This window comes from Colius striatus, chromosome 1, assembly GCF_028858725.1.
Source record: "Colius striatus isolate bColStr4 chromosome 1, bColStr4.1.hap1, whole genome shotgun sequence".
NCBI classification, from domain to species: domain Eukaryota; kingdom Metazoa; phylum Chordata; class Aves; order Coliiformes; family Coliidae; genus Colius; species Colius striatus.
In genome coordinates this window covers 139,542,858-139,559,523 of record NC_084759.1, presented here as the reverse complement: position 1 = coordinate 139,559,523, position 16,666 = coordinate 139,542,858, and the positions used below count along the sequence as shown (strand labels likewise).

The following is a 16,666-nucleotide window of genomic DNA, read 5'->3' as shown; positions in this document are numbered from 1 at the left end:
CTGGAGATGTCTCTTTGCTTTATGTAAAGTGAGTGTACAAAAAGGTATGTTTCAGTTCAGGATTTTAATAAATAAAATTACTAAGCAACTGGACAATTATCCCATATGACATATTCAAAAGGAAGTTCTGGTACTAGACAGGAAAGCTGTGTCTCTCCAAGCAACTTTCTATCTGTGAAACGTACAGCCTGCTCAACAACAGCAGTTGAGTGATACACATCCATTTGTTTTATGTAGTTGTTTGCATGCTTCCTTTTGATCACAAGTTCTAACATCAATTTTTGCAGACACAGAACTCAATTAGATGTTTTTATTTCACTTGTGATGCAACTACAGAGTCTGGAATAAACTGTACTAATGATAATACAGCTTCCCTCTTATGAGCTGCAGTCCTAACATCAATGAAGTTGTGGCATAAGAATATCAGAAAAAAAGCACCTTTGTTTGTAACTTAGTTACTCAAATCCAAATTCACCATTTTGAACAATGAGCATTTCTCTAGTATGAGAAAGCAACTAACTTAAGGACTCTCCTATCCCTCCTAAAAGATTTCCAAAGTAAATTAACCTTCCAAAAGTTAATGGATAATGAAACAGATAGAAGATAATCAAGTCAGATTAAGTCTCTGGCCTAAATGTCTAGTACTGTTTCTCTCACCATTTCCTTAGCAGAACTCCTAATTATTTGTGAATATGTTTCCAAATTTTTTATTATTTGGAAGACTCTCAGTCTCTGGCTTACACAAAAGCTATACTTCTTTTTTTGTTGTTATCTCATGTTTTTTCAAGGCCATCTTTTCAATAATTCCTTTGAAACATTCAACCCTGAGTAAAATCCCAAAACAAATCCATCTTAACACTTAGTCAGATTTTTTAATTTTTATTTTAGACATACCAATGTAAATTGTTGGAGAATGTCCAGTGTCCTTGGAACTAAAGAGGTATGAGTTCACACATTCCAAAATAGGAACCAGAATCAGCAGTGGAACAATACTTATCACATTCATTGCTGCAACTGGCAAGACAAATCCACTGAAGTGCAAGTTGGAATTCATGGTTTGGAGATAATATCCTGAAGGAATCTGTATGGAAGAATAAAATTTCACACCATTAATCTACCAAGTATATTTCACAGAGAAGAATTTTACTCTAGTTGGAAATTTCCAACTTTTTCATTTTTGAAGAAGTCACAGAAAACCAAATATCCACTGGCCAACAGGAATGACTATTCACAATGTCACTATTTGAAAGGCTTTCAATCTCATTTAATTTGCTCTTAAATTTAACAAATCTAAACAGCAGGCAATGAGTTTATTTGACCATTCCTAGTCAGAACTATCAGTCAATATAATAAATGGTTCTGCCTAATACTTTAGTCACTTCTCAGAGTCTAAGAGAATAAAATTTTAGAACAGCAAGATGGATAGTTATCTTGAACTCCTTGTATGCTCAAGGTGGGACTCTGGCCAGCACACGGCTTTAAATGCTACAGGAAATGAAGATTCGACTACAATCTCAGAATGAGTCTAGGGCAACTGACAGCCATAGCATCTCTACAGAGGACTTCTTTTTACTTCTGCAAATTGAAAACCAGACAAGGAACTCATGAATTTCAAGCCCTGATGACTATCATTAAGTAGGTTTGTAAGACTGTCTCTCACCTTAAAAGCAAATAATGCTTCCTGTTTCTGCAAGGCTCTACAGAAGATCTACTGAGTTTATGAAAAAAAAAACCAAACAAACCAACAACCCAAAAACACCACAAAAGACCCCAAAAATCACACAATGGCTTCCACTAACAGATTTTTCAGTTTAATTTTGTGGTTGTCTTTCCTTTTTTGTTTTGTTTTTGTTTTTCTAGGAAGGTTAAAGAACTAAACATTGCAATTTCCTGTGCAGTAAAGTTACAATTCACTCCGTTTTACATATTGACAGAAAAAAGGAGATAACTTGAGAAGTTCAGAGTACAACCATGACAAAACTGGATATAGAACTGGTTTATTTATTTTTTTAGAAAGTTATGGGTTCCCTCAGCATTCTGCATGGCTCTGTAACATGACTGGTAATGCCAAAACAAGGTAGAGTATTACAACTTTACAACTGTCTGAAAATTAATGTATAGCTAGTAATTGATCTTGTGTAGGATTTCTCAGCGGTTGTAGTCAACCCTACTCACTGGGAGTCTATTCAGTGCTGAAGGATTACTCAAGTTCTAGCTCTTAATAAAAAGATTTTTCACCTACATTCCACTTCCAAAAGCAGTAAAAGAGAGAAAAAATGGCAACAGAACTCTGAAAGATCAGAATTGAGACAAATTTTGGTGGCTCCTTCTTTCCACTGCCTATTGCAAATCAGAATTGACTTAATAGGAATTAAATAACATCAACATGAATCACAGGCACTGAAAGCTGTTAGCTTAATAATATGGAGAAAATTATATTAATCTTTACAAAAATGGATACTGATCTATCTTCTAGTCTAGGAAAGAGCCATAAACTTACTGGAAATTCTGCCAAACGAATAGACATCATTTCTTTCAGCTGAGCAAACATTTTTATCTTTTCTAGATATATACCTGACTATTACAACCCTGATTAATGGTATCTTGTTCATTTCCATCTGATCATTAATGCATAGCTTTTGCCATATGTATGTGTTTGCTGGTTTGTGGTTGGGTGTTTTGTTTTTGTTTTTTTTACTTGGGATTTTTTTTTTTTGCTTTGTAGAGGGAAGAAGAGAAGAAAGAATGAGGCAGATGGGTGCAAATATAAGATGATGGTAAGAAAGAGTGGCAATAAAGCAGCATACACTACATATTTGTAAGAATTTCCTTAAGCAGTGTTTTAACACCAATCAGTAAAAACGAATTTCTGAGCCAGCTCATAAATTTGTTATACCAGTTTCCAAAGGGTAAGCTACCTCAAACTCCTGCTTAGCCAAGATCATCCAGACAGAAATAAACTTGAAGGAATCATGTCAGCTTAAGCAGCTTCTTGGCACATTTACATTTATATAACATGCATGCACTTAGAAGTGGAAACAACCACATAGCCTGACAGAGAGGCTGTGAAAGGACTGCTTTCCATAAATGGAAACTGCACTTATTCCCAGTGTATGTACAGAAGCCATATAATCCCATCAACCAAAAGATTAAACAAAGATTTTCTACCACTTTCAAGGAGTGAACACTCAAGAAATTGGAAAATTAACTATTTTTTTCAGAGAATGCTGAGCCCAAGTCTCCAACTACAATGCGGCAGCATGAGGACAGGACTCTAACATTAGATGTTGAGAGAAGAGAGTAGCAAACACTCATTCAAGCTCTTTAATGAGTCCTGACCAAGTCAATTTTACTTATTTGATAGAGGTGGGAGAATAGAGAAAAGTATATTCTCAGGTAATTAAAACTGTTCTGCAAGGCTGCTCAGCTGTAGAAACATCAAACATATCACATTATATTTCAGGATTTTTATTTAAAAGTTGTGTACCTACCTGCATAATACACGTTCTGTATATAATTTGGAAAGCAAACAATGGGAAGAGCCTGGCGAGCAACTTTGTGCTTTCCACCTGAGTCTCACTGTACTGGCCACCATAGTTTTCCTTAGCATAATCCAGCCAGTTTGTCACACCTCCGCTGAAGTAGCGATAGCGCACGCAGCACGTTTTCAGTGCACTTGCAATTACCCCAAAAGTTGTCAGTAGGGAACTGTCTGCAAACAATCAAGGCAACACACTTTTAAGAGAAAATACAAGCCAGTATACTCACCATTTTATCTTTTTAGGGAAGGTGAAGGCAATAACAAACTGGATTTGTTCCAAAACATTCTTTGTTATGGAAGCCAATTGGTTCACAAACTGAGTGTTACAAAAGCAATCCAGCCCAAAATCCACAGAAGAAAGTGTCTTTTGCTACTAGTTATTTAAGACACCGCAAGTTGTTGCTGTGGTTGAGCAGGTAAGAGTGTTACTTCCTTCTGCTTTGTTTTCTACTGATTAAATTAGTTCAGTTTTCAGTTCAAGACAGTACTGAAATAGTGCATTTCTGCTAGAGTCCAGAAGCAAGGGAAGGGTAGTAGTAAAGTGGGAAGGAAAAGAGAGCTCAGAAGAGGATAAATGTGATAAGAGAATTCTCATGGATGCATCACAAAGCCAGACATATTGTCTCAGGATGTCTAAGTAGCATGCTGTGGCAGAGAAGTTTCCAATCTAGTATCTGGCATACTAAAACTTTCTCGATGGTTACTGGGTTCAGGAGTTGACAACTCGGTTCTCAGCTTAGAGGAAACAGAAGTAAAATAGGATCAAATCTGTTAGCTTCCCACTTGAAAATGCAGATTTGTTTACCTTTGATAAGTTGCTATCCATGCAAATAGGAATTACAGCACTACTCTGCTTTTCTGAGAGTATTGAAGTATCACAATAACTTGGTATTCATAAATATTTTTGAAAAACTAAAAAGAACTAAGATTGTAGAAGGAAAATGTTTCCCTCTCTGGCATATAAATGATTTTCTAAGATTATCTGTTGACACCTATTGGAAGTGCTTGCTCTAGAGTACTAAGTAAGGGCATTTTATTAGATAATCTAATATTTACAGCTTCCTGGCCGTTTAGCATTAACCTGTAGACTACTAGCATTGTTGAATAAAATGTGAAAAACAGTGTGTCAAAGCCTGAGAACAGTGTTGATACAGTTTTTACTGTTTTGTATGATTGTACTACATAACTATTTTTTTTTTTTTTTTTGTAAGTGATGGTTATGTTTATGATCTAGACTATTTTAAGATCAAACCTGAAAACTACAAGAAAAATCTGCAGACTTCCAGAGTGAGTTCACCACAGAGCCAACGAGAAAACAAGTGGGACTTAGGGCCTTTGTCAAAGTAGTCTTATTTTCAGAAGTAAAAAAAAAGTCCGGATCAGCTCAACTCATTGACAGAGGTATTAATTACACGTTTTAGGTTAGAGAAGTTAAAATCTGTTTCTCCCTATACTAGAGTTTGGTCATCCACATAGAAGGAATGAGATGTTACTGATGAAGCAGTAATGAGATGTTACTGATCTACATGACTTTGAAGTCAGTCAGTGTTGAAATCAGAAGATGCAGAGTACCCTGTGACAAGACCAGTAGATAGTTCAACAAAATAAACAACATGTCTGTGTCCTCGTTTATCTGACCTAATCTCAGAGATGGTCACAGCCATCTCCTTTCCTTTGGAATGGAAGATATTGGGCAGACTCTTCTTTCTTACTATCACCCCCAAAAAAACCCACCAAACGAAAAACCTAAAATAGACAACAAATTCTGACATTTCTCTGTCTTTCCAAACAGATCAGTTGAGACCCTCTATAATGTAATTTCAGTCATCTAACTTGGAAATATTATTTTATGAGGCAAAACAGACAAATTTATTACTTAACTGTGTTTCTCAGCATAGAATTCCAGAAGATTATAAGATCTAATAAACAAGGAAGACCAAGCTAATTGAAGTTTTAGTTCAAAAAGCAACTTGATTGATCTATAGACCTAATTGATATAAAGAAGACTTTGCCAAAGTAGCTAGAGTATCACAGCCCTTCTTTAAGAGAAATAAACTTCACAGAATTCCATAGTGGTAAATTCTTCAAATTACAGATCTGATTAGCTAGTAAGAAACATGTTTAAAAGCATAAATATATCAGCACACATTGTGTAGATCAATATTACACACTATACTTGTAGGTCTAAAGTTCTCTAAAAAGATATATATATATCTGTACAGATAATAAGTTGCATCTCTCAAAGTGATTTTCCTTCTCCTTTATCTTTCAGGCGTTGGCTTTAATGTTCTGGTACTTTGACCTTGCTCTAATCATGAATATCTATGCTACTTAATTACAATAAAAAGCCTAGATTGCACCCTAGATGGCAGATACACATTTTTTTCCTCATCTCTGGTTATCTGCCAGTCCTTAAAATTATAGCAGTGTAAAGAAATGCAAATGAAGTCTATACTTGACAGCTAAACTTAAATGAATGCATGGTCCATATTTGAAGAGTTACCTTAAAGCAAAAAAGGCATTATACATAAAAACAAATTAAAGTCACACATAAATTACAGTTCTGAACAATGTCCAATTTTATCATCTCACTGGAAGGCACAAAGTATATTATCTTTTATTTTGACTAAGAAGAGAAAAAACTTTGCAGATATTAGTGTAGTGATTACCATGATGTAAACACTTGGAAAAATATATAACTCATGAGGTTCAACAAGGGCAAATTAGAGTCCTGCATCTGGGGAGGATTAATCCCAGGCACCAGTACAGGCTAGGGATTGACCAGAGCACAGCTCTGCAGAGAGGGACCTGGGAGTTCTTGTGGGCTGCAAACTACACATGAGCCAGCAATGTGTCCTTGTGACCAAGAAGGCCAATAACATTCTGGAGTAATATTAGGAAGAGTGTGACCAGCAGGTCAAGGGAGGTTCTCCTCCCCCTCTGCCCTAGTGTAGTGTCATCTGGAGCACTGTGTCCAATTCTGAGCTCCGCAGGTCAAGAGAGACAGGAACTTCTGGAGAGCGTCCAATAATGGGCTACCAAGTCAATCACATGAGTGAAATATCTCTTACGAGGAAAGGCTGAGAGACCTGGGGCTATTTAGCCTGCAGAAGAGAAGACTGAGAGGGGACCTTATCAATGCTTATAAATACCTAAACCACAGGTGTCAAGAGGAAGTGTCTTTTTCTGTAGTGCCCAGTGACAGAGCAAAAGAGTAGTGGGTACAAGCTGTAATACAGGAAGTTCCACTTGAACACGAGGAGAAACTTCTTTTCTACGAGAGTGAAGGAGCCCTGGCACAAGCTGCCCGGGGAGGATGTGGAGTCTCCTCTGAAGGTTTTCTAAACCCACCAGAACACATCCCCATGTGACCTGATTGAGGTGAACCTGCTTTAGCAGAGGAGTTGGATTAGATGATCCCTAGAGGACCCTTCCAATCCCTACCAGACTATGATTCTACGATATTCATAGGAAAAAAAAAACCCAAAACACTTGGTACAAAGAAACATTTTGCTAGATTCGTTGATGACCTAGACAGACATAATTTACAAATTTATGTTATTCCACTTTGTAGTTTATCATTGAACTAGTTTAAGTCTGTTTATTTCATCGACGTGAAATAGTCCAGCTCAGAGGTAGATACTAAATAATCTTTTTACCTCCTTAGATTGTAAAGTCTAAGTCCCAGCAAGCCAGATAGCCACCATTCTCTCCATAAGAAGCTAGCTAATTTGATAGTAGTTTTTGTAGACCTCAGCTGCATACTATTATGAGGTTTCTGGAGCACTGTGGAGGGCATGTATTTCTTTGGCTCTATTTGTTTTGGATAAACCTCTCTAGTAACATCCTCACTATGGTATTCCTGGGCACATGATTTATGTATTTATATCCTCACTACTAATATATTTTAACTGAAAATATAAAACTACTGAACTTGCAACTTATTCTCAATTTCTGGGCTCTATTGGAAAAAAAAAAACAGCAAGCTTTGAGTGCTTACAGCCTTATTCAGGTCACCTAGGCTCCCCTGTGCTTGGTCAGTAGTGGCCATCAAAGGCTTTTGTAGAGCTCAGGTACTAACTGGTTAGGCCACAGAAGTGTAAAAACTTCTGTTTTAAAACAATTGCAGTTATTTAGAGGTATTCAATATTTCTACTTATTTTCAAATGCATAAACACATGAGCAAGCACACTGAAATAACAACAAGCATCAGACAAATTGCAAGATAAAGGTATTGTAAAACTTCTTTGGTACTTAGTGCATATTCCCTTTAAGCTGACTAACCACACTTCTTGGCTGCCCAGGTGCAAGTTCAGGCAAAGACATTTAAAGGAGAAAACAGAAGTGTGCTTTGTGCTTTAGCATAAGTGCAAACTCTGCTTTAGCTGACCAAAACACATTGGGTTCACCAGTAGCATGCCTGTTTATACCTCTTCCTGCAGAAGCAAATACTTTGACACATGCTTTAACATAATGAAAAGCATACGTAAGTTTACCAGAGACTGCTTCCCACTTTTTCAGCCTATCTAGAATCTCCAGGTCTATATATTTACAAAGCCTGGATGCTCCCTTACACACAGAGCTTGTAGTGCTAAAGCTCCAATCAAACAAGGCAGCATTGCGGAAGAACTCATTTAGATACACAAGTTGATCTCTTCTGTGAAAATAAACTATATGTTAGGAAATATTTTTAGAGATGCTTCTTACCTGTTTTGGGTTTGTAAATCATTTTGCCCCTCACCATGTGAATTGTGATCATGGCCATAAGCATTGACACAAATGGGATAAGAAACCCAAGGTTCCTGGCCACAGATTGCTGGATATAAGAAATGCTGACAAAGACAACGGCTGAATTCAAGTTAACCAGCCAATAAAACCTAGTACACACAGAAAAGGGAGAGAACAGAGAGGCTGAAAAATAAGGTCTTTAAAGAAGATCAAAACATTAAATCAAATGTATGGTAAGTGTAGTAAGCACAGACAGCATCAGTGCCATCTAGTACTGCAAATATTGCTGTGGATCAGACTAATTAAATACATCAATATCATTTACACATTTAATATCTCAAGTATTTTGTATGCAATATCATCAAATCACATACTTTTAGCTTGAGAGAAATGTCTTAATGCCATCATCCCTTGTTTAAGAAATAACAGAATACGATTTTTCAGATGGGATGGTTTTTCCATTAGTTGTAAGTCTCAGCTTGAATTCTTGTCATCTTCTGGAAGTATCTTGATAAAGAAGGTTCCTCATCATCATCTGCCATGAGACTGCCTTTGGCAGTAGAGGTGCTTTGCAAGTGAGTGCTGAGCCCCATCTATGCTCAGAAGACACTCAAGTGAAAATCACATACTCTGGCATACCACTAGTTATAGTCCTACCACAGTTTGGAATTCCTGACAATAGCATAATAAATATGCTTTAAGAAATTACAAGGATAGCAAAAAGTAATTCCCCCTCCAAAAAAAGTCAAAACAGTGCATTTCCCTGATAAGATTCAAAAAGGATATTTATTTTCTTTATCCTAGCAAATGAGTTTATACCTGCACAGTTCTGTGTATACTGTTACCACACTATTTGTTTTTGGATTCTGACTCCTATGTAACACATTAAATCATGAGTTCTTCTAAAAATTCACATTTTTCGAGGTGCTGGTTAAATATATATCTATTTATTGATATGAAACAACATGTACTACTTATTCTTCTATTGCATAGCTTTTTTCTCACAGCATGACTGACCAATTTTCACTCTACCATTCATAATGACATGTGTTTCAGTTACAACTCATGTCACTTCTTTTAAATTCTAAGATGTTCTCCCAACACTGTTCTTCAGGCCACTTGTGTTGCCTTTTTGCTTTCAGTGGAACTTTAACCATGGTTTCCTTGATACTCAACTCACACAAAACAGTGGTTTAAGGCTATAGATCAGACTGAGTGAATACTCAGCATCTCAAAGTAGAGACATCCAATTTAGCAAAGATCTCCTTCATTGGAGCCAGTTTCAAAAACACTAACTGTGAAGGATCAGTCTGATACTTCATTTGAAGAGTCAATCATTCAGAATATTTTTGTTTCCAATCTGATTACAGCTTGCCGACTTGGTTTTTGAAATTAAGTTAAAACTCCTAACTTCGACTAAACTTTAAAGTTCCAAGTTGAATTTACAGATGCAATAGTATTCTAAACAAAGAAGGATCAATAATGGAATAGTACTACCTCAACATATCACAAATTCTATTTTGTAAGCAACTGGAAGACGAGATTCTTTCACCTTTGCTGGAAGCTTAGCAATATGGCCTCATTTAAAGGCAAAATTGATTAAAAATTGCACATTACACATTGCTTGAGGAAGCAAAGCTTGCTTTCTTGTTTTGTGCCCCTTCTGCCTCATATATGCTATCCAGACTTGAGTATTGGTGTCTCATAACTCATCTAGAATTAACGTCTCGACAATAAAAGTAAAATCTTACCATGTTGTAGCACACCAATTACCTCTCAACAATTCAACTCACAAGCTTTCCAACTTGAGCCCTCCCCAACTGCAAGTGAGTGTGTAGGGCAGAAGCAAAGTATTAGGCTACCATTGCAGCTCTCTCTGAAGGAGACTGTAAGTCTCTTGACACCCAAGAGACTTCCTCAGTGCAAATTCATTCATTTAAAGTGATTTCTAAACGGCCTGCTGTAACTGCCAAGACAAGTCACAACCACATTGCACATTACAGTATTGAAGTGTATGCTGTGCTCCTTTCACTTGTTCTAACATTGCCCAACATATCACAACTAGCTAGTACCAAGAAGGCAAAATTTTTATCACTGCAGAAGTATGGACCTTGGTAATGCTACTCAGGTTTGTTCAGTCACAAAGACAGCACTCTCTCACCCTGCTAAGGAACTGAAGATGACCACATGTCTGTGCAGCAGTAGACATGGGAACATCCTTATGCAACTTGCTTCACAGGACCCAGGGCAAGTGGCAGAGGAACAATGATGTACTCCACCAGGTTAAAGTCAGTGCTGCGGAGAGCCATGCAGCGGCAGCTCTCCTATAGTCAGCAAGCACAGGCATAGCAGTGGGGTCTTCAGCTTCATGCATTTCTCTGAAGTCACACCAAGACACTCTCAGGCTTCCAAATCAATTACAGTTTTCTTTATGTGATTTACATTTTCAGATGATACTCATCAAAATGTTGGACTCCACTGAAAGCAGTCTCTAGGCAATTTGGAATTATGTTACTCTCTGATGATGGTGTAGCTGAAAAAGATTTGTACATTCTTGCTACCTGTTCAACTAAAGCTTATTTTAGAAAAAGGTTACACAGCTGAGTCAGCTTAGAAATTGAGTAGAAGTTTTAAAATCACTCTTAGCTGACAACTTTTAAAAGTTAGTTGTTTCAGTGGTTGTTTTCCAAACTTTCCAGTGAAGTATGCCCAAGCTACCTGAAATCCTGACACTCTTCATGACTCTACAGTTGTTTCATTGGAAGAAGGAATTTAAAAAAAAAAAAAAAAATCCTTGAGCTGGGCACTTTTGTTTCTCATCACTGTATAACAGAGTAGTGAAATGTAAATCTCCTATTCTCTCACACAAGCAAGAAGAAAAAAAAACCTACCCCAATGTGCTTTATCAAGCTATGGATCAAGTAAAAAGATACTAACCTCAGTGCACACATCAGAATTTTGTGATTTGTCCATATATTGACAGCAGCAGATCACAACCTACACAAACAGAAATACATCTTGCTATCTCTCATATGCCGCCACTACATAATATTGCAATATTTTGACTTGTGTTACATAAAGTGTCTCCTAGTAGGGTATAGTTGAATTTGTTATATACATCAAATTGAGTATCATGTTCAACTTTGCTCCTTCCTTGAACTTCAGCACTCATAATGAGAGTTGAATGCCACCTTGGGAGGCATTATTTCAAGAATGAAGTCCAGATACAAACGTAATGCTATTGTAACAACTCCATAAAAAAACTAATAATAACCTTATAACATCTTACAGAAATGTATTTATTGAGATAACTTCAAAGTAGTAACATCCAGGTGACATTTAAAAGTACTGTTTACTCTTGTGCCATATTCAAAAGATTTTTACTTAATGTAGCAATTAAGATGAGCCTGTTGAATGAAAAAATCCAAGATTATGTAAAATACATGAAAATAGTCTAAAGTTCATCTTTTGTCACTTTTTGAATTAATTTTGAAGACTCTTGTCACCTGATATATTGTTTTTTTAAGCATTCTCAGTTCTCACAACTTAAATTTTGATTTATCCAAACTTAGATCCAGACATTCCATGTGTGGAACAGTATCAAAGCGGTATGTTTTTTCTGTACAGCTTTCTAGGAGGAGGTAAATTATTTCATGAGTGCTATGGAGTTCTCTGAAAAGACAAAGTGTGAGAAAAAAACCCCAAGGGGACTTGAAAACATTTAAAAACCAATTAATATGTGTCCATGGGGGGATGGAGAAAAATTACCTACTGATCCCATGTTTTCTGCATTTTAGGTTTTTTTTTACAGCAGATCAGTAAGACAAGATACAACACTGATAACTCTTTTCCCTAGTCTGGAATGTACTCTTTGCTCTCATACACAGAATTTACTTCTGCTAAAAAAAATAATATCAGTCCACAACCTTAAAAAAGCTGAGGTCCTTAGGAAAACTTAGTCCAGCAGAATCTAAGAACCTTCTCCACTTAGCACTGGCATATTCTCTCTATTTAAAAGATCAGAGTTCATACTAGGGGTTAGAACCAGGCTCTAGATGTGCAAAGCAATCTTCAAGGACTGAATTAGATAACAGGTAATTTCAGACTCTTTTAACACAATTATTCTGATTGTTTAAATAGAACTTGTCCAAGAACAGAGAATAAATCTCACCAAGAGTATGCAACCATCTCTTTCTATATTATCTTAAAATTCAGCCGTGACAAGCACTTATCAAGGGAAAACAGCCTACCAAGAAAATGTTCTTATATTCTTAGAGGTTTTAACAAGATTAAGAACGCTACAATTGAAACCCTCAGTTTTTAAGTGTTGAGATTGCAAACAGCCCCTCCACTTCAAAAAATATTAAATTTTTAGTCGCACATGTGCCTTTCTCAATATTTCCAAAAGTCCCAAGAACTGACCCACTTGGATTCCCCAAGGAACTTTTTATTCGTATTATATCTCCTTTGTAATCAACGCTGAGAAATGTCACTTTTATTAAACACAATTCTGAACGACTAAGACCATGGTACAATAAATTCTCCAGAGCTATCTTTCAGAACAACTGATTGCTCTCCAGTCTTAATCCCCTAGAGTCTTATTTAATCAAAAAGATGTTGCTAATTAAGGATTAAAAACTCAGAATAGAGTAAAAAGGAAGGAATTTATTTTTCTTCTCTCCTATGGGCAGGTCAAGTAGGCAGAATCTGTTCTAAAGAACTAACCACCACCTTCTCATCCACCTTTGGTAAAGCTGCCTTATTCACCGAAGTTTGGATTTAATTCAAAACTCTTTGATATTAACATAATTGGAGGAAAAAAGAATAGCCAGGAAAGCTATCTCGAAAGAAGGAGAGATCTGATTCACTAAGATCATTATTGATTCTTCAGGGCTGCATTGTTAACATGCAAATGTGCTCAGTTTTTCTTTTAATAACTGTGCATGCATAGGGAAAGAAGAGAAAAGGGGTAGTTTAGGGCTTATCTCACCCTGTCTTGAAACAGGAATCCAGAGGTTCCCAATACAACTTCTTTGACTCTCACTCCACAGTTTAACCAGAAAGTACAGGTGAACGTATATAGCACTCTGTATTTTACTACAAAAGTGGTAAATAAAGGCAAGCATATCACCAAATATTACCTCTCTAATGAACTGAGAGAAATAGTTCATATGGAAAAAAAAGAGTTTTAAAGATCATTTTAAGGGAATTTTTCCCCCATTTTTCTTAAAAAAAAAATTCAAACAAAAAAACCCCAAACATCAAGTGCTTTATCTGATGCTAAAGCTTCACAGCAGAGCTGAAACAATCCAGCACATTCCTACCATAGAGCTTAGCAGTTACCCCTAGTTACAGCAAACCATCAGACTCTACTAATGCCTGTAATTGCTATAAATTTACTCTGATGTAAATTCTTCTGTATAATGAAATATTGCCACTGTTAGTAAGTAAAACCAAAATCTGTAGAAAACCAAATAGAATAAGTTGTTCTACCATCATCTGGGTTGTCAAATCTTTGAGTCTTTGAGAAAAATCAGTTCATTCTAGTTCTGACTGAAGATTTCTTTAGAAGACCAAAATACATGATCACCTACTGATCCTAACAAAAAGAAAAAATTAGGAAAAGTATTTACAGAACTTCCTGGAAATTCTTCCAAACCCTAAATATTTTGCATTTAAAAACCAAACATGAAACCCACTATCTTTAGGATCTGCCTTGTAAGCCAACAGTGAATTTCGAATCATTGTTCTATTATCTCCAACAGATATTTGGCTGACATTAAGCTACCAACCAGTTGAAAAAAGAAAGAAGTTCCTTGGTTCCACAGTCCTCAAGGTTGTATGCACTTAACGGACAAACTATAGCTCTTATGCCTCCTATTCCCAGACTAGCTGTGAATAGTGCAAAGTAGAAGACTATTTTCTGGTCCCTTTTGGTTAGCGTATGAAGAATATGACGTTTGTCGATGTAAATATCTTCAAAGGGGAATGCCACAACAGGTAATAGTGCTGTGCCTGCAATTGGAAAGAAAATGGTCATTCGAAACAGATTAGAATCAGATCAATGAATAAGATATTTTTAAAGTGGTTATGTTGAAAAGATAGATGAAAAATCAAAGACAGACAATAGAGGAGTGCAAAGAGGGAGAGTCTTAACTCTGTAGAGAGGCAGAACCTTTCTGGATGTTGCTAAATATAGTAAGACAACACTAAGGGTCTCAAAGAAAGCAATCTTCCTCTGAAATGCCTGTAAGCATTCCAGTTCTTCCATCAACTGAACAGCTCACGCTAGAAATGTAGCTTCTCTCACTGGCCTTCTCCATTACCTGTACATAAAGAGCAGTAGCTCTCCACTTGGCAGAAGACACCAATCTAAATATATAAATTCACCTGACGAACCACCAGTCATATAAAAAAAAAACCAACAAAAAAACCACAACACCAAAAACACCCCATGGTGGGCTGCAGCCCTTTTAGAATCTTCTTTAAAACCCAGAATTGCAACAGGAATCATAACAAATTAATTCTCAAAAGTTTTGTATAAAATTGTCTACTCTACTTCAGCTTCATGGAAAGTACATGATTTTCAGAAGCTTTACCTATAGAAGCCCTACTATGAATTGCATTTACCTTCTCTAGTCTGCAAATCAAGTCTTTCAGATTTCATCAGCTACAGGTCCTTCAAGTTTTAATTGAAGACTAAGCTCAGAATATACTGATGTGGTAACAACCCCAAGACTAAGATTGTGATTGTACATCAAATCCTAATACATCAGGAATATTTAATAAGCTCTCAGAAAAGTTCTGGTTATCCAAAAATACATAAAATTCTGTTGTGTCACCAGTCTTCTACTTGAAAGCATGTTTTGAAAGGACAAGTGACAGAAGGAGATTCCAAACCAGAGGCCCACGGGAGAAACAGCAGAACATAACAGCAATCATTTTTCTGGGCTGCTTGCACAATGGTTTTGCAGTCAGCTCAAGGGCAATTCGGGAATGATTTTGATTTTTTTCCTTACTTTGTTGCATGTCTAAATATCAGCATGGCTAGCTATTGCAGAAATTGGACTTGTTTGTGCTCAACAACTGGTTCACATAAAAAGTGTTTTTATCGGCTTGGTTTAAGTTGATAGAATAACCATCAGCCGTGAGATACAGTAATTGCTACAGAATAGCCATACTTAGTTTGAACAGTGCTTTTTTGTAAAAGACTTACAGAATAACATATAGGAAAGATTCAGAATGTGACAGACAGCAAGCTCTTAATACAGGTATTAGAATACAGCCTCTCAAATTATGCAAAGTTTGTTTATACTAGTACGTGCTTAAATATGTCTTTACCTCTTGTCCAAATACAAGAGTCTTATACCTTTACATACAATAAATTCTTACTACCAACAGCTGGAAAACAGTTTCCAAACTCTCTCTCCAGCTGTAACCTTGCATTTGCCCCCAACACTAATAATCTTAAATGCTTGTTAAAGAGACCAATTTTAACAGTTGAGCATCTGCATTCTAAAGAGCTAAGCCACTTTAGAGGAGTCAAGTTTGTGCACCAACTATCCACAAGACACACATGAAAACATTCCTTAGTCTTGTTCAAAGCATCACCTCACTGAAGTACAAAGGCAAAAATATTGCTGTGCATTTCATAGGGAATTAGCTGTTAACTAATTCTTAATTAACTACTAAGTAATTAGCTGTTACAGAAGGTGGTCACAAGGTTGGAAAGAAATATTATATTTCAAACACAATGCTCGATGTATATCTGCAACAGATTTAGCAAAATAGAAAAGGGTCATCAGGTTGTAACCTACCTAGGAAGTGCAGAAACATGCAGATGCACACAAGCTTGATTCTCCCTACAAGGTATTCGGCAAGCCAGCCAACCAGTACTGGTGTCAACATGGAAGTGCCTACAAAGCACATGTTGACAATAGCTGCCTGGTAGTTTCTATAGCCAAGTTTAACAGTGCAGAAGAGGATCATGTTGCAGACAATGCCAAAGAATGTGAATCTCTCACACAGCTCCACCAGCAGCACACAGATAGCCTCTTGGAATTTCTTCTCAGGTTGAGAGAGGTTTCCAGCATGGTTGCTTCTACCAGGTAACAGTCTTTGTTTCTTGTCAGCTGCGTGGCTCAAAAGCTGCTTCTCTTGCATGTCTCTTCTATCTGCATCAGACATGTTTGTCTTTTTTTGAGCATGACTTAGTAGAGCAGCTTAAGCTACAGCTATACTTCTGTTCCCCTCTACTGTAATTAGCAAACTGGTAAGACTTGAATTCCACACTTCACTACTACAATTTCTTAGGGAACCTGTCACTTTTGTGACACTATATAGAGGATCAAAGAGTATAAAACAAAATTTTAAGATATAATCAAAAAGCTGTATCAC

General features: G+C 36.6%; 1 protein-coding gene across 1 annotated transcript in view; it reads right to left on the bottom strand.

Annotated features, from left to right (window-relative positions):
• Positions 1–16,456, bottom strand: part of SLC15A5 (solute carrier family 15 member 5) — a 33,144-nt gene extending 16,688 nt beyond the window's left edge. The window contains exons 1-5 of the mRNA XM_010198427.2: positions 16,087–16,456; positions 14,062–14,284; positions 8,249–8,418; positions 3,492–3,712; positions 895–1,081 (exon numbers count right to left, since the gene is read on the bottom strand). Of these exons, the coding sequence (XP_010196729.1) occupies positions 895–1,081; positions 3,492–3,712; positions 8,249–8,418; positions 14,062–14,284; positions 16,087–16,456 (1,171 nt within the window). The remainder of the gene's footprint in view (positions 1–894; positions 1,082–3,491; positions 3,713–8,248; positions 8,419–14,061; positions 14,285–16,086) is intronic.
• Positions 16,457–16,666: the final 210 nt, after the last annotated feature.